The 25,276-nt window shown below is 54.0% G+C and overlaps 2 protein-coding genes and 1 long non-coding RNA gene across 16 annotated transcripts; 2 read left to right on the top strand and 1 right to left on the bottom strand.

Annotated features, from left to right (window-relative positions):
* The first annotated feature begins 256 nt into the window (after positions 1 to 256).
* On the top strand, positions 257 to 15,345 carry Castor1 (cytosolic arginine sensor for mTORC1 subunit 1). Of its 6 annotated transcripts, XR_205181.4 has the most exons (10): positions 257 to 507; positions 1,011 to 1,081; positions 2,223 to 2,410; positions 2,498 to 2,630; positions 2,891 to 3,017; positions 3,460 to 3,573; positions 3,737 to 3,819; positions 3,914 to 4,008; positions 4,160 to 4,361; positions 10,873 to 15,345. XR_205181.4 is itself a non-coding variant. In XM_004843432.4 (9 exons), the coding sequence occupies exons 1-9, from the start codon at positions 395 to 397 to the stop codon at positions 10,966 to 10,968; spliced, it is 1,017 nt and encodes a 338-aa protein (XP_004843489.1). In that variant the 5' UTR covers positions 257 to 394; the 3' UTR covers positions 10,969 to 15,345. The 6 variants fall into 6 exon arrangements, 5 of the variants coding, with proteins under 5 accessions (XP_004843489.1, XP_004843488.1, XP_004843491.1 ...); XM_004843432.4 differs by lacking the exon at positions 4,160 to 4,361 and having other exon boundaries at positions 2,894 to 3,017; XM_004843431.4 differs by lacking the exon at positions 4,160 to 4,361.
* Positions 7,663 to 22,194, bottom strand: LOC110348860 (uncharacterized). 9 transcript variants are annotated; one of them, XR_015446243.1, is made up of 8 exons: positions 22,057 to 22,188; positions 21,525 to 21,582; positions 21,170 to 21,346; positions 21,024 to 21,071; positions 20,475 to 20,601; positions 16,845 to 17,452; positions 13,307 to 13,429; positions 12,105 to 12,714 (listed from the first exon to the last, which is right to left on the bottom strand). It is a non-coding gene; the product is annotated as an uncharacterized LOC110348860 (long non-coding RNA). The 9 variants fall into 9 exon arrangements; XR_015446249.1 differs by lacking the exon at positions 21,024 to 21,071 and having other exon boundaries at positions 7,663 to 12,714; positions 22,057 to 22,194; XR_015446245.1 differs by lacking the exons at positions 20,475 to 20,601; positions 21,024 to 21,071; positions 21,170 to 21,346; positions 21,525 to 21,582; positions 22,057 to 22,188 and adding exons at positions 17,560 to 19,761; positions 20,155 to 20,306 and having other exon boundaries at positions 7,663 to 12,714.
* Osm (oncostatin M) lies at positions 20,310 to 24,393 on the top strand. The gene is made up of 3 exons (XM_021257193.2): positions 20,310 to 20,491; positions 22,103 to 22,251; positions 22,801 to 24,393. The coding sequence occupies exons 1-3, from the start codon at positions 20,458 to 20,460 to the stop codon at positions 23,344 to 23,346; spliced, it is 729 nt and encodes a 242-aa protein (XP_021112852.2). The 5' UTR covers positions 20,310 to 20,457; the 3' UTR covers positions 23,347 to 24,393.
* The last annotated feature ends 883 nt before the right edge of the window (positions 24,394 to 25,276 follow it).

Here is a 25,276-nt window from a genome sequence, read left to right as displayed (position 1 = left end):
GGTAGCTGAGTCCTGCGGAAGGGCGGGGCCGGGGAGGGGGTATGGCATGGGCGGAGCCTGGAGAACGCCAAAGGGTTGGGGTCTGGCACCGGTTCCTAAACCAGGGCTAGTGGGGTGGAGCCTTCCGGGGTGGGACTAGGCGGTCTGATACGAGCTGGGTGAAGTTCTGGCGTTGGAAGGAGGCGTGGCCACCTTGCATTGGTTGTGAGCCTAGCGGGGCGTGGCCATCAAGGAGCCAGAAGTCTGACTGGGCGCCGGGCTGGACCGGTCCGCAGCAAAGCGGGCGGTGTGGACATAACCGCACTGCTTCTCCTTTAAGTCCCGGGCGCCACCCTGCCGCCCCGTCTTCGGCCTGGGTCTAGCTAGCGGCGGGGCCAGGGCTGCGCGAGCCGCGATGGAGCTGCACATCCTAGAGCACCGGGTGCGGGTGCTGAGTCTCGCCCGCCAGGGTCTCTGGCTCTACACCCACCCGCTCATCAAGCTACTCTTCCTGCCCCACCGCAGCCGGTGCGCGCCCGGGTTCGGGGGCGCAGATGAGGGTGGGGGCTCTGCTGTCGCTCTGGGCCAGGGTCAGAGGATTAGGACTTCTGCGAGGCGGGTGGGGCGAGTGGGGAGATCGGCTGTCATCCGGCCTGGGCCTGTGCCCCCTCCCAATGCTTAACTCCAAGCCGCGGGAAGTGGGGGACACTGCGGGGAGTTCCTTCCAGACGCCTCCCACCAGGCCAGAGGGTCCGGCCGAGGGAGGCCCAAGGTCTGACGCTCCCAGGGCTGTCGCCTCGGTTGAGCCTCTCCTCCCTCCTGGAGAGGAGTAGGGATGGAAAATAGTCCTTGGCCCTGGAGACGGGGCCGGGGAGCACCCATTGCTCAGGTGAGGAGATAGAGGCGGCTAGGGAAGGAAGGCGCCCGGCGGGGGGGTCCTTCGGGGAGGACAGGACGAAGTCCACTAGGCCTCTTCCCCAACCCCTGCCTGTTCGTCGTCCGAGCTGAAAATCTGCCCTATCCCCCACCAGGTGCAAGTTCTTCAGCCTGACCGAGACCCCCGAGGATTACACGCTCATGGTGGACGAGGAGGGGTTTAAAGGTGGGTGGGGGTTGGACTCGTGCTCTCCTCCACACGGCTGTTACTAGATACTGGAGTCCAGTGACCCACGAGCTTGGGCCTTAAAGATGTGGATCTGGGTTTGAATCCTGCTCTACCACTTACACTGGCTGTGTGCCCTTGAGCAAATCACTTCCCCTCTCAGCTTTTTCCTCCTAGGTAAATTATATAATTATGGTGGTACTCTAACAGGGTCCTGTGAGGGCTTTTTAAACTTAAAGCCCATGAGAAGCTGTGTGAGGGAGGGTCACTTGGCAGTCTTTGGCGGGCAGGGGCACTGTTACAGTTTCAGGAGAGAGTCCAGGTTCCTGTCGCGGTTTTAACCCCCGAGGGCTTACTTATTTCCCCTTGTACTTAGTCTCTCCAATGCGGGTCAGCTCCTCTGCTGGTCTGGGAGCTCCAGGAGTCTGAGGGTTGGGGAAGGAATGCAGGAGCCGGCAGCCATCCCAGGGCAGGGTCCTGGGGGCCTCCTGGCTGTGGTTGGGTGAACAGCAGCGGCCTTGGCCCCTGCTGAGAACTGGATGCCAGCCTGGTCCCTCCCAGGGCCCTGGAGCTGACATCTGGCTCGCGCTTCTTCCAGCCTCACAGGCGTAGAGACTCAAGCTAGCCAATTGGAGCTTGGCCTGTCCCGTCCCCCACGCCCACCCCGCTGCTCCATCCGGGCCTTAGTTTCCCCGTTTGTACTTACCACATTGTCTAAGGCTGCAAAAGGGGAAGGATATCCGCAGAGGCAAACATGGGCTGCTGGCGCCCCCTGGTGGTGCCAGGTGATGCAATGTGTGTTACTCAGTCTTGAGGAATGATGTTATCCCATTCTACAGATACGGAAAAAGGCTCAGATGAGGAAACAGGCTTAAATCACTTTCCCCACATCACGCAGCAAGTAAATTGCAAAGCCAGGATTTGAATCTAGATCTGAGTCTGGAGCTCTGATCTTTGCTGCTCCATCCCTAGCCGATCAGCACTGAAGCACTTAGTCTTTGCATACTTCCCCAGCAGAGCTAGGGAGAGATAGACCCAGGCTCCAGACCTGCCTTTTCTTTGCTAGAACCCGCCTTGAAACAGGGAAATTCAAGATCAGAGAGGGCCAGGCCCTGACTAGGCATGTGCCTCCTGCCCACAGAGCTGCCCCCATCCGAGTTCCTGCAGGTGGCTGATGCCACATGGCTGGTGATGAACGTGTCCTCTCACAGTGGCGCGGCAGTGCAGGCTGCTGGAGTCAGCAAGATCGCTCGCTCTGTCATCACCCCACTGGCTGAGCACCACGTGTCCGTGCTGATGCTGTCCACTTACCAGACAGACTTCATCCTGGTGAGTTTCCCACAAGAACTGGCACAGTGCAGGGTGGGCATGAGTGTCAGAGGGAGCCACATGGTTTGCCATCTGCATCTGGCCCAGGTGCGGGAGCAGGACCTATCTGTGGTGATCCATACACTGGCCCAGGAGTTCGACATTTACCGCGAGGTGGGCGGGGAGCCTGTGCCTGTTGATATTGATGATTCCAGCAATGGCTTTCCCCGCACCCAGCCTGGTGAGGTCCGCTCCCTGCCCTTCAAACTTGGGCCGGTCTTCCTCTTCCCACGGGGGCCCTTCCCTTGTGTAGGTATGACTGTGGGCCCCGGGAGACCAGAAGATACTGGCCGCCTCTCAAGAGGGAAGGCGGGGCGATCGGGAGGGCCCAGGCTGGTTCCTGGAGAACGCGACCCACGCCTAGCCCAGGCTTTCCCCCAACTGGCCACCAGGGGTCGCCCCAACCCACGAATGCCTTTCACCCGGAGCTATCTACCCCAGCAGGGCCAAGTCCCACGGTGCATCCCATTCAGAGTCCACAGAACCGCTTCTGTGTCCTCACACTGGACCCTGAGACGCTGCCAGCCATTGCCACCACCCTCATCGATGTCCTCTTCTACTCACACAGGTGTGTGTGCTTAGTCTCTATACTCACCACCATCCTGTACACTCTTTTACCACCTTTGTTCCCTGTGCTTCTTCAGCCACTCTGTGCCCTGCCTTGTGTCTCAGGGTTGCTGGCCCATGATGCCCACGTGCCCTCCACTGATGGACAGGGATGGTCCTGATCCTGAAGCTAGGCCTGTTCCTGTGGTGTTGGCAGAGCCACACCTGAGCCAGGCCTTAGTCAGGCCTTCTGTCCCTGGGGTCCTTCATCTTTGGCATGAGCAGGGCTCAGTGTCCTCCTCCCCCATTTTCACCAGCACCTTCAGGAGGTCAGGGCCTTGGATGTAAGGGCCTGGCCACGGCCACCCGTGCCAGCCTCTTCCCTGGGGTCTGGAGGCCGGTGGTGAGGAGATGGAGTGGGCAGGGTGCCCTGTAGAGCTTCTGATCCTGCTGTCCTTCCCCAGCGCCACCAAGGAGGCAGCCTCAAGCAGTCCTGAATCCAGCTCCATCCCATTCTTTGCCTTCTCCCTTATTGAGGGATACATCTCCATTGTCATGGACTCCGAGACGCAGAAAAAGTATGTGATCCCTGACCCTGGGTGGGCTACAAACCCCAGGTCAGCCCCAAGAAAGGAAAAGGCAGAGTGCAGACTCTGAGGCCAGCAGGTGGATCTTCCCCAGGGGCTCCCAGTGGGGTGGGGACAGATGGGCTGCTCTGCTATCCACCATCTGCCTATCCAGGTTCCCCAGTAACCTCCTGCTGACCAGTTCCTCCGGGGAGCTGTGGAGGATGGTGCGCATCGGTGGACAGCCCCTGGGCTTTGGTGAGGGCTGCTCCCTGTGTTGGGGGGTACGGAAGGCCTTTGAGGTATCTGTAGAGGCCAGTGTGAGTCACATGTGTCCCTCCTCAACCCTTAGATGAATGTGGGATTGTTGCCCAGATTGCTGGTCCCCTGGCTGCTGCTGACATCTCTGCCTACTACATCAGCACCTTCAACTTTGATCATGCTCTGGTGAGTGCTGTGTGCTGGGGTGAGGGGCTCCTGGAGGGAAATTGAGGCCCGGAAGGGTGAGTGGGCAGGAGGTAGTACCAGCTGGGCCAGGAAGTTGGGGTAGTCCTGGCCAGATTCAGCTTTGAATCTGCCCACTTTCCCCACCCACTAGGTGCCTGAGGATGACATCAGCAGTGTCATCGAAGTCCTCCAGCGACGGCAGGAGGGCTTGGCCTCCTAAGGCCTGGAGGGAGCAGAGCTGGCACCTGGCTGTCTGTCTCCCCTGGACTTCCACAGACTTCTTTAAGCTACTGCCTCAGTCTCTGGGATGAGCCCCCCATTCCTGCCCGGGGACCCCTCATTCTGCTCTCTATGTAAGCTACGTACAGGCACCGCTCTCTCATGGGCACTTGTATGCGCCCGCAGATTGAGTAAGCAGGTGCTGGCCCATGCATGTCTGCACATGCAGGGGAACACGGTGCTTGGGCCCAAGCCCCAAACCCATCACTCCTCTCATGGCCTCGGCATTTGCACAGTTCCTGCCTGAGGCCTGAGCCATTTTTCTCCCACTCCCTGGGGCCAGCTGCCCCCCAGGAGGGCTTCAATCCTCCTGCCTGGCTGGGTACCTCCCTGGCCAGGCAGGTTCTGACAGTGCCTTCCCATCCCAGGGCCTCCAAGAAAAGTATTTTTACATCTCTCTCTTCTTTTATTAAATTGAATGTTACTAAAGGACTTTATATTGCTCTAGCTGGGCTGTAGTCCTTGGGGTTCATGTGAATCTGAGTCTCGGCCGTGGCTCTCTGAGGTCCCAGGCTCTCCCCATGTAGCTGGCTCAACCACGCTCACCTCATCTCACTCGCCTCATCTCACTCGCCTCTCACGGCGGTGCCCTGAGCCATCCGTGAACCATCTCCGTGTTCCAGATGAGGAAATGAAGCTTGGAGATGTGACATGACTTAGCCTAGGTCACATTACGGCCACCCACAGCTGTCAGCTTGCGAAGTCTGGGTCCTTTCTTCATCCCTTGCTGCTTCCAGAGTAGCCCAGGAGCTTGTGCACATGAGCAGGACCCTCCTGCCTCCGGGTTTCCTCCCTTCTGGAAGGGCCTGAGAGCACCTTTGCTCCAGGCCTGCTTTCTTTGGAGTCTCACCTGCATTCTGACTGTCTTGAGGGAAGAGAGATTGGTCCGTTCTTGCCAACAGGGCTTTTCTAGAGCAGTGGCAGCAGGAGGCCCTGGCCACCGGGCTTCTCTGTGCTGAGATGTAAAACTAGGAGAAGGGAACTGGGGCCCGGAGCCCTTCTATCTTTGAAGGCTGTGCCCCTGGGCACATTGGGGTCAAGGTCTTCCTGCCACAGGAGCCACCTCCCTTCCAGGCCAGGATCCCCTTAGCCTGAGAGGGCCCCACAGATGCACTGGGTGTGTGGGGTTATCAGGTGCCCTCAGTCCAGACCCACCCAAGGGTGTGACTTCTGTGTACTCAGAGGCTGTGGTGCCTCCCCAGAAAAGCTAGGACAGAGGCCAGGCCTCTGGCAGTGTGCCTGCCCTGCCCCTTGGGGACCCCGGAGCCGGGCCTCAGGCTGCAGATCAGATGAGCCAAGAGCACAGCTGCAGCCCGGTGAGTGAGCAGAGGGGGGGACCTGAGCCAGCCCCTTCCCTTCAGACTCATTTCCCTCATGTGCGTGGAGACCTAGGAAGTCTCCTTCAGGAGTCTTGGGAGGAGCTTTTCCTTGGAGTCCTGTCTGTGATGAGGGTAGGATGGGCAAAGTCCTGGTCCCTCTCACTGGATGCCTAGTGTGTGGCTGGCTTGGGAGGCATCCTGGACTGGAGGTGGAGGCTTTAGGGTTCCTGATGCTGCCTAACCTGCAGCTAGAGCACTCCTGGCCCCATGTCGTCTGGTCACCCATGGCAGTCACTGGTTTGGGTGTTTCTGTCATCATGGCTACTGAAGGACCTCAGGCCTGACCCAGTCCCTTAAATCAGATTCCAGCCTGTCCTTGGCTAGTTCTTGGGGCTCTTCATGGGGCTGGCCTGAGTGAGGACCACAGGCACATCCAACAGGCTTGTCTGACTTAGACCCAGGTCTAGTTGTCAGTGTACCCACCTGTACCTTGACCACATATCTCAGTTTGTCTGTGCAAAAGATTTTTAGCTCTTGGGATTAATGTCCTTGGGGGCCAAAGGGCCAGGCCCTGGGGCTGGACCTCACCATCCAGCACATCATAGCAGAGAGGTGTACTCTGGGTGTACTGAGATGGAAACCCACTGGGTTCAAAGGCTCAGGGCTTGGGGGGTGCCCCAGGGACACGGCTGAGAAGGGAAGCACCTTTCAGGGATGTGACCCTGGACCTCATGATGGGCCTTGAGCTCTCCCAGGCTAAGGCAGGGGTTCAAAACCTCAAGCTTGTCTCACTCAGGCCTCCAGGGGGTCCTGAGGCAAAGGAAACCAGAGGTCAGCCTGGGCCTGGGCTTGGGCTCAATGTGGGTCATTCATCAGCAGGACTGGGCATGCACTGCCAGGACACAGCCCATGTCCCTCACTTCCTAGTCCTACCCAGCACTGCAGAGAGCCTGAGAGCTTGTCCTTGTGACCACGGCAGCTGCTGCCCAGGTGAGTCCTGCCACAGTCCCTTGGGTAGCAGAAAGTTGCTCTCAGGGCTCTGCAGCCAGCCCGGGCTCCAGCTTCTGCTGGGAGGAGGTGGCCGGGTGGGTGGGGATGAGAGATGAGGAACCCTCGGCCAGGGAGAGGCAGCAGGCCATTTCCACTCTTTCGGATCTTTCTGCCCATACAGAGGAAGTGACCTCTTCCGTTTTCTTCAAAGATAGGGGAGCAGAAATTCAGAGTTTCAAGCCCTCATTTCCATCCTTGCTGGGAGGGCTTTCTAGTACTGCACTGGCCAAATTGCCCCACAGGGCCTGTCTTGGTCCATCGTAGAGGAGAGAGAAGAAACTGCATGTCCCCCAGATGTTCTTTCAGACCCCAGTCTCCAGCCTGAGCAGGAGACAGGAGGAAGGGACAGGGGAGGGCAGCCCATCAGCAGATGGCTGATGGCATGAGCACAAAGAGGCTGCTTCCTCCATGCCCCTCAGTGCCCTCTTCGGCAGGGGCAGAATGTACCCTCTCAGTTCACATATGCGGAATGATGGAAAAATAATGGTGAATGTTAAACAATTTTAATTTTATTACAGTAAAAGACACATTGCCATTAACACCCCCCCCCAAGATACTCCCCCCCCCCACTTCAAATGACAAGGTCTTGCTGTGTAGTTCAGCCTGGCCTTGAACTCGTGGCAATCTTCTTGCCTCAGCCTCCCAAGTGCTGGAATTACAGGTGAGAGCCACCATGCTTAGCTTATTCTTGCAATTTCCAGAGCAGTCCTAGAAGCCTTCCTTTGTGTCTTTAGTTGCACTGCTGTGGCTGTCTTGATGTTCTGAATCAATTCAAAACTTTTACCTTTCATAGTGATTTTTGGCTTTGGGGAAGAGCCAGAAGTTGCACAGAGCCAGATCCGATGAATAAAGTGGATGAGGACACGCTGTAATGTTTTTATGAGCCTGTCTTTCTGTTGTATGACCCTCAGCACCAGCATTCACCGTGTTTTTGATCACACTTCATAAAGGTCTTCCAGAATTGCTTCAGAAAAGGGCAAGATTGATGGGATCAGAGTGTTTGAAGTGAGGGGGAGGATTTTGAGGGGGATTAATGACAAGGTGTCTTTTATTGTAATGGATTTTTAAAAATTTAAACATTCACTGTATATTTTGATCAATATATCTATGCCATCTATATCTATATATATTCACGCAGGCTTTTGTTATTCTCATTTCACACAGGTAAGAATGAAAGGCAGAGAGGTGAAGTGACTTGCCCAGGTGCTATAGAACCAGAATTCTAAAAGGTTACATATGTCTGCAGAAGCCAGGGGACTTTCCCTGGGGGGAAAGAGACACTTTAGCTGAACCCTGAGGGATGGGGAAGGTTTTGCAAGCAGCCCCAGCTGTCTGCGTAGGTGGCCGGGTATCTGCTGCTGGTGGCAACGGATGCAGGGCAGGCACGTGAGGCCCTGCCCTGGCTCCTCCCTGACCTTGGGCTAGGCAGGGTGGGTGTGTTGGGCAACGGCCTTGGTTTGTGTGTCACTTTCCCTAGGCCAGCAGGCCCCTAGGCTGGGGCTCCCGAGCCAATGCTGCCTCTTACGGAGGTGCCCAGAGTTTCCTCCCATGGGGTCAGTTGTGGTGTCCTACGGCTATGTGCTGCCTGGGTGTGTGCATGGCCTCTATTTGTGTGTGTGTGTGTGTGTGGGCACGCGCGTGAGTGCATCTGCTCTAAGTGTGTTTGCTGCATGGGTGTGTGTGAGCAGACTTATGCTTGCAGTGAGTGTCACCACACATGAGCCTGTGTAAGCCAGGCACAGTGGTGCACACCCTGTAGTTTCACCTGCAGTCCTAGGCACAGGGAGGCTGAAGTGGGAGGATCACTTGAGGCCAGGAATTCAAAGCCAACCTGGACAACAGGGCAAGACCCTGTCTCTTTTAAAAAGCACTAAAAAAAGAAAAATATGAGCCTGTTTTAACAGTAGAGTGTGTGTATGTATGTGACAACCTACATGTGTGTAGAAGGGACAGGGTGTCCCCATGTAGCCATTACTTGGACCTCTGCGGTGACATCTGGATGTCTATGGCTATAGTGCATCTGTGATGCATGAATGTCAGCTCTGGGGGCTCCATCTCTGCATTGTGTCTGCATCTGTGTGTGTGTGTGTGTGTGTGTGTGTGTGTGCGTGCGCATGCACATGTTAGCATGAAGCGCTATGTGTCCATATGCCTGTGTTTGTATGTGGCTGGGGCATTTTTATTTTGTGTTGTTTTTGTGGTACTAGAGATGGAACCCAGGGCCTCACACATGCTAGGCAAGGGCTCTACCTCTGAGCTACACCCCCAGCCCTATTTATTTTGAGATGGAGTCTTGCTAAGTTGCCCAGGCTGGCCTTGAACTTGCAATCCTCCTGCCTCAGCCATCGAAGTAGCTGGGATTACAGGTGTGCTCCACGACACCTAGTCAGGGCTGGTTTTTATATTAGTGAGAGTGAGTGTGCAGGCATGTATCAGTATCTTTCATGTTTACAGTTTCCCGTGTGTCCCTCCTGTCCACTTCTCTCTCCTGAACTCCCATCCCCTCCGTCCTCCCTGCCTCGCCCTAATGGAAGACGGGCACTGCTGTACTGGCCATCAGAAGGCCCTGCTCTCCTATGCTCACCCAGATAGTGGAGGCTGGCTGGTACCTCTGCCCCCGTTCCTCTCCTCTGCCCTCTCTCACTGGCCTCAGCCTGGCCAGCCTCCCTCCTCCCTCTGCCCACTTCCCTGCCCCTCTCCTGTCTGCAGACCCAATCAAGCCTGCCCCTGTCCTCTGCCCACTGTGCAGCTCAGGTTCCCTGCCCGGAGCCCAGGAAGCTCCTCCCCAGCCCCAGCCCCATGCTCCCACCAAGCTGGGCACCCCACCCTTTCCAGAGCTCCCATTCGGCCTAGGGTTGTTCTCACCTGTGTTGCTGGCCTCACCTCCCTGTTGCTCTCCTTGCCTCTATTTCCCTTTTCATCTGGCTGCCAAGGCAAAATTTTCCCAGTACAACCCTGTAAGTGTCCCCTCCCTCCCTAATGACGGCCTTTTGCTCAAGCATCAGCCTTGGAGACCTCCCAGTTTGCCTCTCTCCCACAGCCGAGAGCGCCCCCTGCAGGTTGCCCTCATGCCCTGTCCTGGACCCCGGCAGCCTGGCATTTGAAACTAAATTGGCCTTTTCTCAGTCTGCAAAGCAGCGCCTGTGGACCAGCAGTCATGGGGCAGCTCGACAGAAGGTCAGGGGGCCTCTGACTCGCTCTTGCCCTCTGCAGCCTGACTTTCTGCCTTCTGGTCCCCCTACTTGTCCTGGGGTTGCTGATTTTGTTGTTGGTTTTGTTTTATTTTTGTAGTGCTGGGGATTGAACCCAGGACCTTGCCCATGCTAGGAAAGTGCTCGACCACCGAGTTACACCTCTAACCCTTGCTATATTTTTAAGCGCTACCTTTAAATTTCTTTTTTAATTCAGAAGCAATTCACATATACTACAAAATTACCCATTTTAGGCCAGCCAGGTGGTACATGTTTGTAATCCCACTGTTCTTGGAGGCTGAGGCAGGAGGATCACAAGTTTGAGTATAGCCTGGGAAACTTGGCAACTTAGTGAGAACTTGTCTCAAATTAAAAAAAAAATTTTAAAGAGAGCTGGAGATGTGGTGTCGTGTGAAAGCTCTAGATTTAATCTCCAGTACTGAAGGGGAAATTAACCATTTTACAGTGAATAATTCAGTGGCTTTCAACACATTCACAATGTTGTACAACACCAATTCTATCTAGTTCCATGGCATTTTATTGCCCCCAAAGGAGACCCTGTGCCCATTAAGCAGTCACTACCTAGTCCTCCTTCCCCCAGTCTCTGGCCGCCATCCACCTGGGTTCTATCTCTATGGATTTACCTCTTCTGGGTATTTCAAATACACAAATCATACGATATGTGACTTTTTGCATCCAGCTTCTTTTACTTAATGTTTTTGAGGTTTGTCTACATTGTAGCATGTCATTCCTTCTCATGGCTGAATAATACTCCATTGTATGTGTAGATCACATTTTGTTGATTCATTATCTTTTTTGGGGGGCGGGGGGACCAGGGATGGAACTCGGGACCTTGAGCTTGCATGGCACGTGACAGCACCACTGAGCTAAATCCCCGGCCCTGATTCATTATCTTTTAAAGGACATTTGGGCTGTTTGTACCTTTTTGCTGTTAAGCTCTGCTTTATAGGCTGTGGAGACACCCAGCATTTGAATAATGCCATATAATTTCTCCGTTCTTCCAGGCTCATTCTATGGAGAGGATGACTTGTTTCCAGCAGATCATACCCACCACCTATTGCTCGGCCACCAGTAGGTCCTTGGAGACAGCACACGTTTAGGACTTTCTCTCTCCTTGGAATCGAAGGATTTCTCATTTTGGTAGCAAGCTAAATGGCCAGGGATTGCTCATGGTCTCCCCAAGAACAAGAAGGGGAAGAAAGCAACTCTTTCCCCAGCACATGCTCCACATCGTTTCCTTGGGGCAGTGATTGGCAGTCCTGGGAGTGAGTCCCGCCTCTGTCCTAACCCTGTGGGGATCCGGTCTGTTCCCACCACCCTTCTCTAGCTGCCTCTCTGTGGAGCAGAGCTCAGACCTCAGCTGCACTGTTGTGCCCAGGTGGCTGGCATCAAGAGAAGGTTCCTGCTCAGCCCACCTCCTCCCTCCTCCCCCCCCCAACCTCCTCAGGCTTGTGCAGGAGGAAGGGCCCCTAGCTTCGAGTGCCAGAAAACCAACTCAGCCAGCAAAGAGGAGGCTAACTCTTGCCCTGTGCAGGCACACACTGCGGATTGACCCTAGCTTCAACAGGGACAGGGGTCAGGGAGATGGCTTGGCCTCCCTGGCTGTGTTGGCTGCCTCCTGACCCTCTCTCCAGAACCTCACTCTGGCGCTGTGGGGCCAGGGAAGGTTGGTTTCCTGTGAGGGTCGCTTTGTGGTATCAGGAATCTGAACCCTAGCCATGTGGCAGAGGTGTGCTTCCTGTGTGTGATGTCAGTCCCAGGGAAGGGTTCTGATTGGTCCTGCTCAGGATGAATAGGTGCATTGCAGACCCCGGAGTACTGCTAAAGCCAGGGTGGGTTGGGTGCCACCTCCTGAGGCACTGGGGCCATGGGCATCTCACTGGGGTGAAAAACAGGCATCTGCCAAGTGGGTCTTCCAGTCCCTTGCACGCAGAGTGTTGGTTCATGTATGGGTGTGTGTGTGTGCACGCTTGCTCACCCTTCCAGTACTGGCTGGGATAAAGTAATCATGTAAACTCACTCGACCATAAGCCTTCTCTTGCTGATTCACCCCTGGCTCCTGCCCAATTTATAGGTTAAATGAGGGACTGAAAAGCCACTGTGATCTGTCTTTTGTTTTTACAAAATAGAGGGTCGTCCCCTTCAGTAGAAGACCAGGCTCCTCCTGTGACCAGTCTGTGCCTTGCATGTGGAATTTGTTCCGAAATGAATTTTTTAAAGGAAACAGGAAAACTGCTTTGGCTTTTTCTTTTTCTGTTTGTTTTCCAGGAAAGTGTTGCAATCTGCAATGGGTGAAAAAGCAGATTTTGAATTTGTTTTTTAAAAGAAGTTATCATAAAGGAAAAAGTCAGCGTCTTTCAAATCGAGGCTGCCCAGAATTGGAATCACATGGTGCAGTGCATTGAGCATGGCAGAAATCAGATTTCTTTGGAAAAGGAACCAGGAGCACTCATGGAAATGGCTGTGGGAGCGGGTGATTCACCCAGCAGTCAGTAGCTCTGTGCTTCTGGAAGGCTTGGTCCAGGTGTGCCAGATGTGGGACAGGGATGCATCTCCTTCCTGAAGGCTGGAGCCAGGCTCATCTTTCCAGAGGCTTCTGTAGATGGCCACATCTGGGTTTCTTCAGCACCTACTACATTTTGTGGCACTAACCACACACCAGAGAGACAAAGAGGAGCCAGACCACGGTGTACATCCTCTTGGAATTTACAGTCTGGCTGGGGAGACAACCCACAAAATGCACACTTCTTTTTTTGGAGGGGAGGGTGTTGAAACAAGGTCTTGCTCTGCAGTTCAGGCCTTGAGCTTGAGGCAATCCTCCTGTCTTGGTCTCAGTCTCCCGCGTGCTGGGAATACAGATGTGTGGCACCATGCCCAATTTAAAAAATGCACACCTTAACGAGTGCTACACAGAGCTATATGTGATGCTGCTAGCCTCACAGGAGCTGAGGATATAGGTGGAGAAAGGTCAGGGAGGGCTTCCCTATAGGGGCAAGACTTAGGCTGGACTTTGAGGTCTGGGTGGCAGGTCAGAAGGTGGAAGGCTCAGGGTGTGGAACAGCATGTGCTGAGGCCCTGAGGTGTGAACTCACTTCCCCTGAGGGACCGAGGAAGGTGAAGAAGAGGGTGAGTGAAAGAGGTAAGTGTAAGACTGGGAGGTGGCAGGGCCTGGTGGCATGGTCATGACTTTAACAACAGGAAACCAGGAAAGTGTTTTAGGCAAGGGGTGTGACCAGGCCGTGCGGTAAAAGCCCCTTCCCAGGGATTGCAAAGCCCAGCAAGTGTGGGTGACCCCCTGCCTATTTTCCTCTGTCCTTGTCAGGCTTCCGGTCACTCCCATCGCCTCTCTCCTAGTCCTGGGCTGCCTTGCTTCAGAGGCAGCCTCCCCTAGGTGAGCTCTCTTCCCAAAGCCCTCAGGAGACAAGTGTTCCCGCTTACCTTGAGTCACTTGGCAATATCAGTCCTGCACAATATCCTGGGCTTGGAGGTGGATCTCCTGTCTCTGGAAGGCTGCATTGGATCTCTCTCAGGTCTCTGCTTCTCAGGCCTCGGTTTCCCCATCTTCAGGGCAGAAACAGTGATCCTGGCTCCTAAGGGGCACCCTAGCTGAAATGTGTAATACTAGGCCCTGCGCACTGATGGGGCTCCAGAAATATGCTGGTGGCACCCAAACATTTTGGGCAAGAATTTGATGTTTCAAAAGAGGTACTGTAGCTTGGTGTGGTGGGGCACACCTGTGATCCCAGCACTCAGGAGGCTGAGGCAGGAGGATCACCATGAGTTGAGCCCCGCCTGGGCTACATAGTGAGTTCATAGTGAGCCTGAATTACAGAGTGAGACCTTGTCTCAAAAAACAAATCAAAACAAGACAAAAACTTAGAAGTGTTATTATATGCTGTCATTATGAGAAAATCAGGATCCATTTGGACTCGCTTATCCCATTAACTGCTTAGAGTTGTTTTTACTTAGCATATTATTTCAGCACTGAGAGCCCCTGAGGACCTCTGGTTCTCTAGGGCTGTGGTTGCTCTGAGGTCATCTCACCTGTCAGCCCAGATAGGACCTGGGGTCAGAGAACGTGTGCATGGGGGTCCCAGGCCAGCAAGAGAATGGACAGTGGGCAGCACCTCATCTTCTGCCACCCAGCCAGCGTGCTCACAGCCATCCCACCCAGCTGCACCCCTCCATCTGGGGATTCCCCATGGCAGGGGCAGGTCTGAGGGGCTAGGGACACTGGTCAGTAAGAGGTTATGGAGCAGAGGGCATTTCTCTCTCTCTGCTGTACTTCCTGAATAGGTGTTCAGGCCCCTGGAAGCGGGGTCAGTTACCCAATGTGGGGAGTCACCATCATGCACAAGGGACATGGTTTCTTGCACCTGTGGACAGGCCAGGCCCCAGAAGGACTCAGCGGCAGACTGTGAGTCAAGGGATCCCGGCACCCAGGGTGACCTCTTTGAACTGGTCAATCCTTGCCTCACTCCAGAGTTTATGTAACACGGACTTTCTCAACTGCCCTCAAAGCCACCCTGTGACATAAGCAAATGTGTGCCTTCATCTGCCCCGGTGACTGTCAGGTACATGTTTACCAGACACCTGCTGTGGGCTGGGATCATCTCACCGAACTACACTGACTGTGTTAAGAGGTAGCATTAGTCCCTGCATTTTTAAAAATTCAGCTGCAATTTACATACCATCAAATTTGGTGGTTTTTTGTATATTTAGAGTTATGCAATCATCACTGCTGTCTAATTCAAGAATTTTTTTTCGCTTTTTTGAGACAGTCTCACTATGTATATTCCAAGCTAGATTTGAACTCACAGTGATCCTCCTGCCTCAGCCTCCAAGAGCCAGGATACCAGGCAAATTCTAGAATATTTTTATCATCCCCCCCATTCCCTAAAAAAAAAAACCTATGCCCTTTCGCTGTCACTTCCTACTCCTGGGTCCCCAGCCCCAGCAACCACTAATCAATTTTCTGTCTCTGTGTTTGCCCATTCTGGACACTGTATACAAATAACACCATATGCCGGGTGTGGCGGTGCACGCCTGTAATCCCAGCACTCGGAGGGCTGAGTGCAGGAGGATCACTTTGAGTTTGAGGCCAGCCTGGGCTACATAGTGAGCTCAAGGCCAGCCTAAACTACATAGTGAGACCCTGTCTCAAAAAACAAACAAACAAACAAACAAAAAACCCCCATACAACGTGTGACCTTTTGTGTCCAGCGGCTTTAACTTAGTGTGCTGGTTTCAAGGTTCATCTATGTTGTACTAGGTGTCAGTACTTCATTCCTGTTTGTGACTCATTAATACTCCACTGTATTATTAGATAGGCCACATTCTGTTTGTCCATCTACTATTGACAGATGTCTGGGTTGTTTGTACTTTTTGGAGGTTGTAAATAATTGCTCCTATGACCATTTGCAAACTTGTGTGTGGATATATGTGTTCTCTATATTAAAAGTTTTTTTGGATGTATAGTTTTAGTTCTCTTGGGTTCTCTAGGAGTGGAATTATTCGTTGTATAACATCTTCATGTATAGCCATTTAAGGAACTGCCAAACTGCTTTCCAGGGAACGTCATACATTCTCACCAGTAACGCACAAGGGTTCCAATTTTTTCACATCCTCACCAACACTTTTTGTTATCTGTCTTTGATTATGGTCACCCTAGTGGGTGTGACATGGTATCTCATCTTGGTTTGAATTTTCATTTCCCTGATAGCTAATGATGCCAAGTATTTTTTTTCTACTACTGTGGATTAAACCCAAGGACTTTTCACTAAGCTACATCTCTAGACTTTTAAAATTTTTTATCTTGAGACAGGGTCTCACTAAGTTGCTAATTTGCCCAGGCTGTGGTCAAACTTGGATTCTCCTGTCTCAGCCTCCCAGAGTACTGGGAGGTATATAGCATCATGCCCAGCCTACTTGTCTGTCTTTCTTTCTTTCTTTCTTTCTTTCTTTCTTTCTTTCTTTCTTTCTTTCTTTCTCTCTCTTAGGTGGTACTGGAGTTGAACCCAGAGCCTTGTGCCTGCTAGGGAAGTGCTCCACCCCTGAACTACACCCCCAGCACATTTTTAACTTTATTTTGAGATAGGTCTCTAAGTTGCTCATGCTGGACTTAAACTTGTGGCCCTCTTGCCTCAGCTTCTTGAGTAGCTGGGATTACAGGTGTGTACTACTGAGTCTGGCTCCTAGCATCTTTTCATTGGCCATTTGTCTGTCTTTACTTTGGAGAAATGTCTATTCTAATCCTTTTCCCATTTTAAAATTGGATTTTTCTTTTTTCCTGCCCTGGTACCAGGGATCAAACTCAGGACCTTGCTCTTCCAGGCAGGTGTGGTGCCACTGAGCTACATGCCTGGGCCTAAATTGGATTTTCTTATTTATTTCTTTTTTATTTGTTTGTTTTTAAAGACAGGGTCTCACTTTGTAGGCCAGGCTGGCCTTGAGCTATGTTGTCCATGCTGGCCTAAAACTTGTGATCCACCTGCCTCAGTTTCCTGAGGGTTAGGATTACAGTCATGTGCTACTGTGACTGGCTAGGATAGTCTTTTGTCATTGTGTCACTGCAGTGTATGGAGGGGAAACTGAGGCTCAGAAATGGGATGTTTCTGGGTCAAGGACACTGACTCACAAACAGATTGAGACTGGAAATTGACTCTCCAGCTCCGCCTGGGGAGGGGCGCTTTCTCTCCACCTAGTGGGTTAGGACTCTTACCCAAGCCATCACAGGTCCTATCCTTGCATTTAAAGTAGTAGGGCCCCACTTCCAGAGAGTGGGCCAGGAAGCCTGGGGAATAGCAGTTCTGTGGAACCAAGCCTGTCCTCTCCCTCTCCAAATCACGCGGAGCTGGCTGACGTGGCTCAGAAAGAGGGGGCAGCCCAGGCCCTGTGGTTGGGGATCCTATTTATACTGGCTGGGCCGTGTCGCAAGCTTTTCCTGCTGGCGAGAGGGACGTCACTGGGCACTGACCTCACCAGAAACGCTGACGCATCTTCCTTCACTCTCCCCTCTGATGGTCAAGTGCCCAGGCCTCTTCCAGCCACCACTCCTTGTGCTCCTGTGCATCCCCTGGGTGCATCCCCTGACAACGTCTCCACTTCCTGGAGCCCTCCAACCATGCCGCCTCCTGCAGGCTGTTGTGGGCTGAGTCACATCTTCCCCACAGCCCTGTCTGTGTAAGTCCTGATCCACAGCATCTGCACATGCAACTGTATTTGGAGATAGGGCTTTCAAGAAGGAGTGATTAAGGTAAAATGAGGTCTTTGGGTGGAGCCCAATCCTTGAGGCACACAGACCGGTGATGCCCATGTGAAGACACAGCATGCCAAGGCCATCTGCAAGCCAAGGAGCCAAGCACACTGCCACCTCTACCTCCACCTCAGACTTCGGGCCTCCAGAACTGTGAGAAGATAAATTCTGTTGCTGAAGCCTCCCAGCCTGTGGTACAGTCAGCCCTTGGGATCCATGGACTCTGTACTTGCAGGTTCAGCCTCCTACAAACTGGAAATGCAGTTAGGCCTCCGATGGTTTCATCCGTACCGGACCTGTACACACTTTCTTTTCCTTGCCATTATTCCCTAAATAATACAGCATAACAATCATTTATATAGCACTGGCATTGTGTTAGGCATTATAAGCAATTTAGGAGTGATTTAGTATCAATCTGTCAAATTTTTCAGCTTACCTGGACCACAATGGAAGAGGAATTGTCTTGGGGCTACATATAAAATATATAATACAATTAATAATAGCAAAACTTCCTATCTAACTACAGTATTTATTTTTTGTGGTATTGGGGATCAAATCCAGGGTCTTCTCACTGAGCTTCATTCATAGCCCTTTTATTTTTTACCTTGCAACAGGCTCTCAATAAGCCACTAAGTTGTCCAGACTGGGCTTGAACTTGCAACCCTCCTGCCCCAGGCTTCGCGTGCTGGAGTACAGGAATGTACCACCACACCTCGCTTTTTTTGTTTTTGTTTTTGAGACAGTCTCGCTATGTAATTCAGGCCAGTCTCGAACTCAATATGTAGCCTAGGGTAGCCTTGAACTCATGTCAATCCTCCTGGCTCAGCCTCCCAAGTGCTGGGATTACAGGCATGTGCCACCATGCCTAGCTTCACACCTATTTAAGTATTTTATAATTATAACATTAAAAAACAGAGGGTAAGTGGCATGGAGGCAGCAGATTGGACAAGTGTATGCAAATGCTATACCGTTTTATGCAAGAGACACATTTCAGGGAACCCATCCCTGGTGGATGTCCTGGGACAACTGTAATGTTATTCCAGCCCCGGCAAATGAATGTGCAAACTCTTCTTGCCTTTGTTGATGCTGGTCCTGGGGTCCCACACAGCACTCTGATTAGCCCTGTGGTAAGAATATGGTCCTTCAAATTAATTAGACAGGTTCAGTCTGAACGCTGTCTTAATTGCTGTGCAGCCTGAGAGGGGCAACTTCCCCTCTCTGTGCCTTTGAGGCCCTTTTTTTTTTGGTACCGGGGATAAAACTCGGGACCTTGTGCTTGGGAGGCAGGCTGCGGAACCACTGAGCTAAATCCCTAGCCCGAGGCCTTTTAAACCCCGGAGACAATACACCTGGCTTGGACTAGGAGGGGACAGAACAAGGTGAAGGCATGTGACAGTCTCCAAGTCTCATGGTCTGGCAGCAGTAGCCAAGAGGGGCAGGTGCTCTCTGGCTGGATCTGGCTGTTCTGCCCTCAGCCAGCCTCTGCGCTTCCGGGGGCTTCACCACCTCAGCAAAGCAAGATGAGCTATCTCTCTCCCAGGCTGCTGTAAGACGCGATCAGGGATGTGAAATGGAGAAGGATCCCCACTTGGCCAGGGCCCCAGAAAACAGCTTTGTGGGGGCGAGCAGAGATGAGGAATTTAGTGGAAGTGACATTCTTAGGATGAGAATCCAGAACTGGCCAGGAGGGTGGCCAAGGTGTGGTATTGGGCTTCGTGCAGTGAGCGCCACGCTGGATGTGGGGAAGGGTGGAGTGTGGAGCAGCTGCCTGGGCCTGGAGCTGCTCTGGATTTGCCTCCTGTGAGCTCCTTAGCACCTGGGAGTGGCTGGGATGCAGTGGGGCCTTTACTCGTTTGTTGAATGACTACACGAATGGAGGGTCAGGTCTGCAGAGGTGGAGAGCAGGTGGGAGGAGCTCTGTTCTGGCCACATCTGAGTTCCTTGTCAGCTCTGCAGGCTCAGTGCCCTCAGCTGCAGCAGCTTGGGCCCCCTGGAAGCCCCAAGGCTCTGCCCTGGCTCTCCAGCCTTTTGGGGGCCACCTTCCCTCGGGACTCCTGAGGGCACAGGCCAGGGATCCTCTTCCAATTCTTCGAGTTGTGCTGGGGCTGTCAGGCAGCTCCTGCAGGCCTCAGCCGGCCCCCACACCTCCTTGTCCTCTCGTCCCCATGCCTCAGTTTACCCTAGTAATTAGCAGGTTGTTAGGGAGGTGCTGTCTCCAAGGCTGCTCTGATGCCTTAGGCTTTGAGGAGCGAGGACCAGCCCACGATCGCTATCTTTCAGAGAAAGTGAAACCTTGTCTCTAACCGTTGGCGCAGCAGATCCCCTCCCAGGCTTCCCCTCTGAGCTCACAGCTTCCCCATCTCCCCCATCTCCCCTCAGCAGCTAGTACTTGGAATAGAGTTTCGTTTTATCTTTTCCCTTCTGAGGGCTTTTACCTTTTATGTCCATGGTGGCACCAGCCCTATGAGGCGGCCTAGGAAATGCTTTTCTCTTCCCTTTTTTTTTTTAACAGGTGGGGCTTCTGAGGCCCAGAGAGGTTAAGTGACTTGGCTCAGGCCACACAGCATGTCAGAAGGCCTGTGAACCCTGTTTCTTGCTTCTTTTGCTCATGTGCCCAGTTCTTCCCAGAGGGCCTTGCCTGCAGAGAAGGGACATGGCTGTGGGCAGTGGCCCGGGATAGGAAGTCTGGTGGGGTGGCTGATGGGGGAATGGAGTTGGGGCAGTCTGGCTGGAGGATGCTAGAACCACAATCTCGGGGCTGCGAGCCTGGGCCTGGCTTTGGCTCTGTGCCCAGGGCCTGGTGGTTTCCGCTCACAGATGTCCCAACAGCCCCAGCGAGAGGGCGGGAAGGGCACTCAACAAGGAAGATGTCTTGCTCCCCTCAGCCCCAAACCTTGCTGGTGTCCTGCTGGGCCAAAAGCTCCTGGGCCATGACCGGCTGGGGGCCTCCGGAGGCCTGGCTTGCGGTCCCTGGCTCCTACCCTGGGAACAGCCCCCCGAAGATGGCACAGACCCCCTGCTCCCCACTCACCCCAAGAAGCCTGAGGCTGCGGTTTGCATCATCCTTGGGCGTGGGGCTGACCTCGAAGAACGAATTCGAAGAAAACAGGAGGAGGAGCAGGCATGCCCATTGGCCGCCTTGGAAACTTTGGTTTTTGGGGTCATGTTCCCAGAAGGCCTGCCCTCCCCCTCCCCCTCCCCCTCCCCCTCCCCACCCACCTCACGGGGTGTTGGCCAATCGCCCCAGCGGGCATAAAGTGGCTGCCAGCCCGCAGGACTCCCAGCTTGGAGGTATCACCCCCAGCAGGCACAGGCCGGAGCGCAGGCACCCAGCATGCGGGCACAACTCACATGGAGGACGCTGCTCAGTAAGTACTTCCTCTGAGCCAGCACCCATGTGCTGTGCCCAGGGGACCAGCAAGGAACAGGGCGCCTGCCCTCCAGGACCTGGATCAGCCGGGCACGGGGCAGAAGGATGCTGAGGAAGGGAGAGAGCCAGGATCAGGCGAGGGGAGGACTCCGCTGAGAACCCAGCAACTCGACATGTGCAGACAGGGTCTACCCAGAAGGCGAGCGGGAAGGGGAAATAAGGCAACTCTGGGAATACTGGGGCGAGGAAGAGGCCGGGAAGCAGGAGGCAGGTGGAAGATGTTTGCGCAAGGGCGGGGCGGGACCGAAAGTTGCCCAGCCAGGGATGGAAGTGGGGCAATGTGTGGGCAGAGAGGGTCTCCTGCTTGCCCCGATTTGATTCTTGGGGTCTGGGATGGATAGAAAGTCAGCCAGGCCTAGGGGCCGTGGAGCCCACACAGTCACACATAGCCACACCCACGTGGTGACAGGCACGCAGAGCCCTGTGACATCACCCACAGCCCTCACTCTCACCAACCTGGGAAGCCTCACCTGGAAGCCAGGCCCACCAGGTGATCAGGCTCGGGGCTCCCGTGGCTCCTGTGGGTCAGGTCACACACCCCTGCTGACTCTTGGTCCCATGGAATTGCGGCCAAACACGTGCCGCGAGTCCCCCTCCCAGATCCCGACCGAGTCACCTGGGGAAGTAGCAAGGGTGCCTTGCGGTCGGCACGCCTGGGCGCCCTGCCCCTCGGCTCTTCCCAGCAGCTGGTCCTCCCCAAGGGGCTGCGCGGTTTGTAGGAAGGGAAGGATGGTGTCACCGCCTTCCGGGCCATTGCGCCACAGGCCCCTTCCGACCACGTGGCTGCTGGTGCCTGTGGGGGTGAGGGGCAGTGAGCCATAACTGCACTGGCCCCCTGAAACCTTCCCACGGGCTCATGGCATCGCCGGTGGCCCTGACAGAAGGGGCCACTTAAGGACACAGGAGGCAGGCTGGGTGGGGGGTTGGCCTCTTGTGACTCACGCAAGGTGTTCTCCTGTGACTTGGTTTACCTGTCAGCAAGATAGGCACATGTGCTGGATGAGCTCCCATGTCCTTGCCATACCAAGCCTTTGGGAAGAAAGGTGGACCCTTTTGGCTCTTCCTGTCTTGGTGCCCAGAGCTCAGGGCACCCCATTGCTCTGGGCTGCTGCCCCAAACCCCTCTCAAGTGCACTTATGTAGAGGGCCGTGGTCTGTTAAGGGGGCCCGGGTAGCTGAGAAGTCCTGGGACCATGGCCAGTTCTTAGCCCAGAGGCCTTGAAAATAATCCCTTCCCCTGAGTCACCTGCTGTCAGCACCTGAGGTTAGGCCTGGGATGTGGGCAAGATAGACCTGGCTGGTCGCATTCAGCAGCTTCCATCCACAGGCCTGGGTGTTAAATTACAGCCATTGATCCCTCAAACCCCGAACCCCGCTTTGGGCCCTGGGCAGTAACTCACTGGGAAGCTGGTGGTGACCCTAGTGGCATTCCTGTGCACACACAGGCTCCCTGCTCTGTGGCCAGCCCCCAAGGCCCTCTTGAGCCCCTCCCCAGGGCTCCCACCTGTAGCTTCTTCACCAAGCCGGTGACCCGTCCTTCTCTGCCCCAGGTCTGGTCCTCGGACTCCTGCTCCTGAGCCCAGCAGTGGAGGCGGCAGTGGCCATGTGCAGATGCTCCAACTCTTACACACAGCTCCTCGGCCAGCTCCGGAGCCAGGCGAACCTCATGAAGGACACCAGCTGCCTCCTGGAGCCCTTTGTGAGCACCAGGCCCCTTGTGGCATCTGAGCCTCAGAGAATGGCAGGGGGTTAGCAAGGAAGTAAGCGCAGGGAGAACCTGGCCCAGGCCCCACTCGATATGGAGAGTGTAGGGAAACTGAGTCCCTGTGTTATTCCACACCTAACCCTGAGAAGCTGCGGGGACAGCACAGGTTCCCTAGCTCCCAACTCTAACCCTCATCCACCTGCTTGTCTGGCATATTTATCGGCCCCTTCCCCGGGCCTTGTGCCAGGCACCCGATGTACCAGTGAGCAGAGTCCAACCCTCCCGAAGCCTCTTCCCACTGACACACCCCCATGCCAGCCACTGCCTACGTAGTCACCACACAGGCCCCTGACCCTACCCTGCTTTCATGATCTTAGAGTTGCCATCTCTCAGGCCTTGGTTTCCGAATCTATCTGATGGGAAGAGCACATAGGGATGTGTCAAGTCTACTATTTCAAAGGGAGCCAGGGCAGACTCATCTGTGTGTGTGCTTGGGGGGAGGGGAGCTCCAGAATGCACATCCTAACTCCCTTGTCCCTCCAGATCCGCCTCCAAGGCCTGGACACACCTGTCCTGAGAGAGTCCTGCATGAAATGTTCCAGGGCCTTCCCCAGTGAGGACACCCTGCGGGGGCTGAGCAGGCATGGCTTTCTGCAGACTGTCAGTGCCACCCTGAACGGCATCCTGCACAGACTGGCTGCTTTACAGCAGCATCTCTTGAAGGGCAAGAACATGCCAGAGATGCAGGTGGCCACGAGGAACATCCAGGGCGTCAGGAACAACATCTACTGCATGTCAGAGCTGCTCACCAACTGCTCAGAGACGCCAGAGCCCCTGCTGCCTGGCCCACGGGCCACACTGATGCCCTCTACCCTGAACTTCTTCAAATCCAAGCTGGAGGGCTGCCAGTTCCTGTGTGGCTACCACCGCTTCATGGGCTCTGTGGGGCAGGTCTTTGGGGAGTGGGGGAACAGCCTGAGTCGTAACCGGAGACACAGCCCCCGCCGGGCCCTGCATAAGGGGGCCCGCAGGGCCAGGCCCTCCAGAAGGGTCAAGAGGCCTGTGCCCAGGGGGCAGCTGTTCCGGTAGTGAGAGCTGCAGCCCCTGCAGGTGAAGAACCCAGCAGGTGCTCTATGGATGTGAGGAGCTGTTGCAAGATGCTGAGCTCCCTCCTGGGTTTCCAAATCTGCTCCCTCCGTCCCCCACCACTCAGAAGTGCACTTTAAAAAATGGAGCTGCTCGGGCCCTTTCTACCTCTGCTGGGCTTAGGGGAGAGCCAGGCTGCAGTGCTCCCAGCCTGAGTTTCCCAGTCCTGGTGGGGTGGCCAGGTCAGGCCATGAGGGGCCGACTTTCCATTGATTCAGGGGTCTGATGACATAAGCTGACTCATGGCTGGGCTGACTGCCCCCTCAGACTCCCCGGAGGCCCTTCCCTCTCATGACTTGTGGGGCTCTTGCCCCCAGACTTCCTCCTTTCTGTGGTGGCAGGGTTCCAAGGGGCGGTCAGGGCCTGAGCTGGCCTCCCTCCTATGCCTCATCACTATTCAGGCTAGACACCTGGATATCAGAGTGACCTCACTTTAGGCAGCTATGGCAGGGGCAGTGTGCCCTAGAAGGAGCACTGATCTGCAGGTCTAGGGGAATGAGGCTCAGATCCCAACTCCATCCTTCATTCACTAAGTGACCTCAGGCAGATCACTTTACCTCTCTGGACCTCAGTTTTTTCTTTGGGAAGCCAGGAATTTGGACACTGCGTTAAGGTTCCCTTTGCCTGGCAGTTTCTGGGACTCCGTGATATAAGATGGACATCAAATTCTCCGAAAATGAGGACACATGGTGCAAATAGCCTTGGGGTGGACTCATGCTGAATTTTCTCTGTAGGAGGCCTCCCAGCCCCCAGAATGTGCCGGTCTTGATTCTGCACAGTTGGCTGCTCCCTCTGGTGGCGAATCATGGAATTTTCTCAGGTTGAAACCACAGCCTTGGAAGAGGGTCCCAGAAGCCCCTGGGTCAATTCTTTGGATGGCGTGACTAATTTATTGATTTTTTTTTATCAGTTTGTAATCAGGTTCATATTTATAAGGCTTATTTATGATCTATATTTAATGTTAATAATATTTTGCTAACATATTTAAAACTTGCTTGGTTTTTAAAGCTCCTGTCTCTCTGTTGCCTCATGGGAGAGGATTTGGGGTGCTGGGAAGGCAGTCTCTAGGTGGTAAGACCAAAAGAGTTTACGCCTGGAGGTGGGCTGGATGCCCATACTCTGTCCAGAAAAGGAAGTCACATGACCCAGCCAGCTGGGGGCTCTGGCCATGGAGACAGTTCATATCTGTTTATTCATTTATTTTTTCCAGTACTGGGGATTGGACCAAGGGGCCCTTTATCACTGAGCTACATGGCCAGACCTTTTTATTTTGAGACTGATTCTTGCTAAATTGCTCAGGCTGGCCTGGAACATGTAATCTTCCTGCCTCAGCCTCCCAAGCATCTGGGATTACAGGCATGTACCAACACTCCTGGCTTTTTATATTTTTCTTATGGCTGGATGGGTCTCTCTTAAGATGTTGGGGATGAGAGGTGTGGGGTAGGAGGGCAAGAGAGGATAGAGGAAAGCTTGAGTTGGTGAGTTGCTTGTATACCAGGGGTGTGTGGCTGGGGTGCGTGTGTGCTGAGTGCAATGTGTGCCAATGTGTACTGTGTCTTTTTTTTTTTTTGGTACCGAGGATCAAACTCAGGTCCTTGCACTTGCGCAGCAGGCGGCGAAACCACTGAGCTAAATCCCTGGCCCCTATTGTGTCTTTTTTCACCTCCTGAAGCCTGGGTGTTGATAGGCGAATAAATACTTTGTATGTGTGTGTGCATATGTAGATACATCTGCATGTATCTGTGCAAACACAAGCACACATGTGTGCCAACATCTCATCACCTCTGTACATGATCCTGGATCTCCCAGAAGGACATAGACACTTCCTGTGCCTGGAACACAGTGGGTACTCTAAGTATTTGTGGACAAATCG

The sequence above is a fragment of the Heterocephalus glaber genome, unplaced genomic scaffold, assembly GCF_053883595.1.
Source record: "Heterocephalus glaber isolate CG9 unplaced genomic scaffold, H.glaber_assembly_v1.0 deba00001687, whole genome shotgun sequence".
NCBI classification, from domain to species: domain Eukaryota; kingdom Metazoa; phylum Chordata; class Mammalia; order Rodentia; family Bathyergidae; genus Heterocephalus; species Heterocephalus glaber.
The sequence above is the reverse complement of the archived record's forward strand: the minus strand, read 5'-3'. Positions and strand labels throughout refer to the sequence as shown.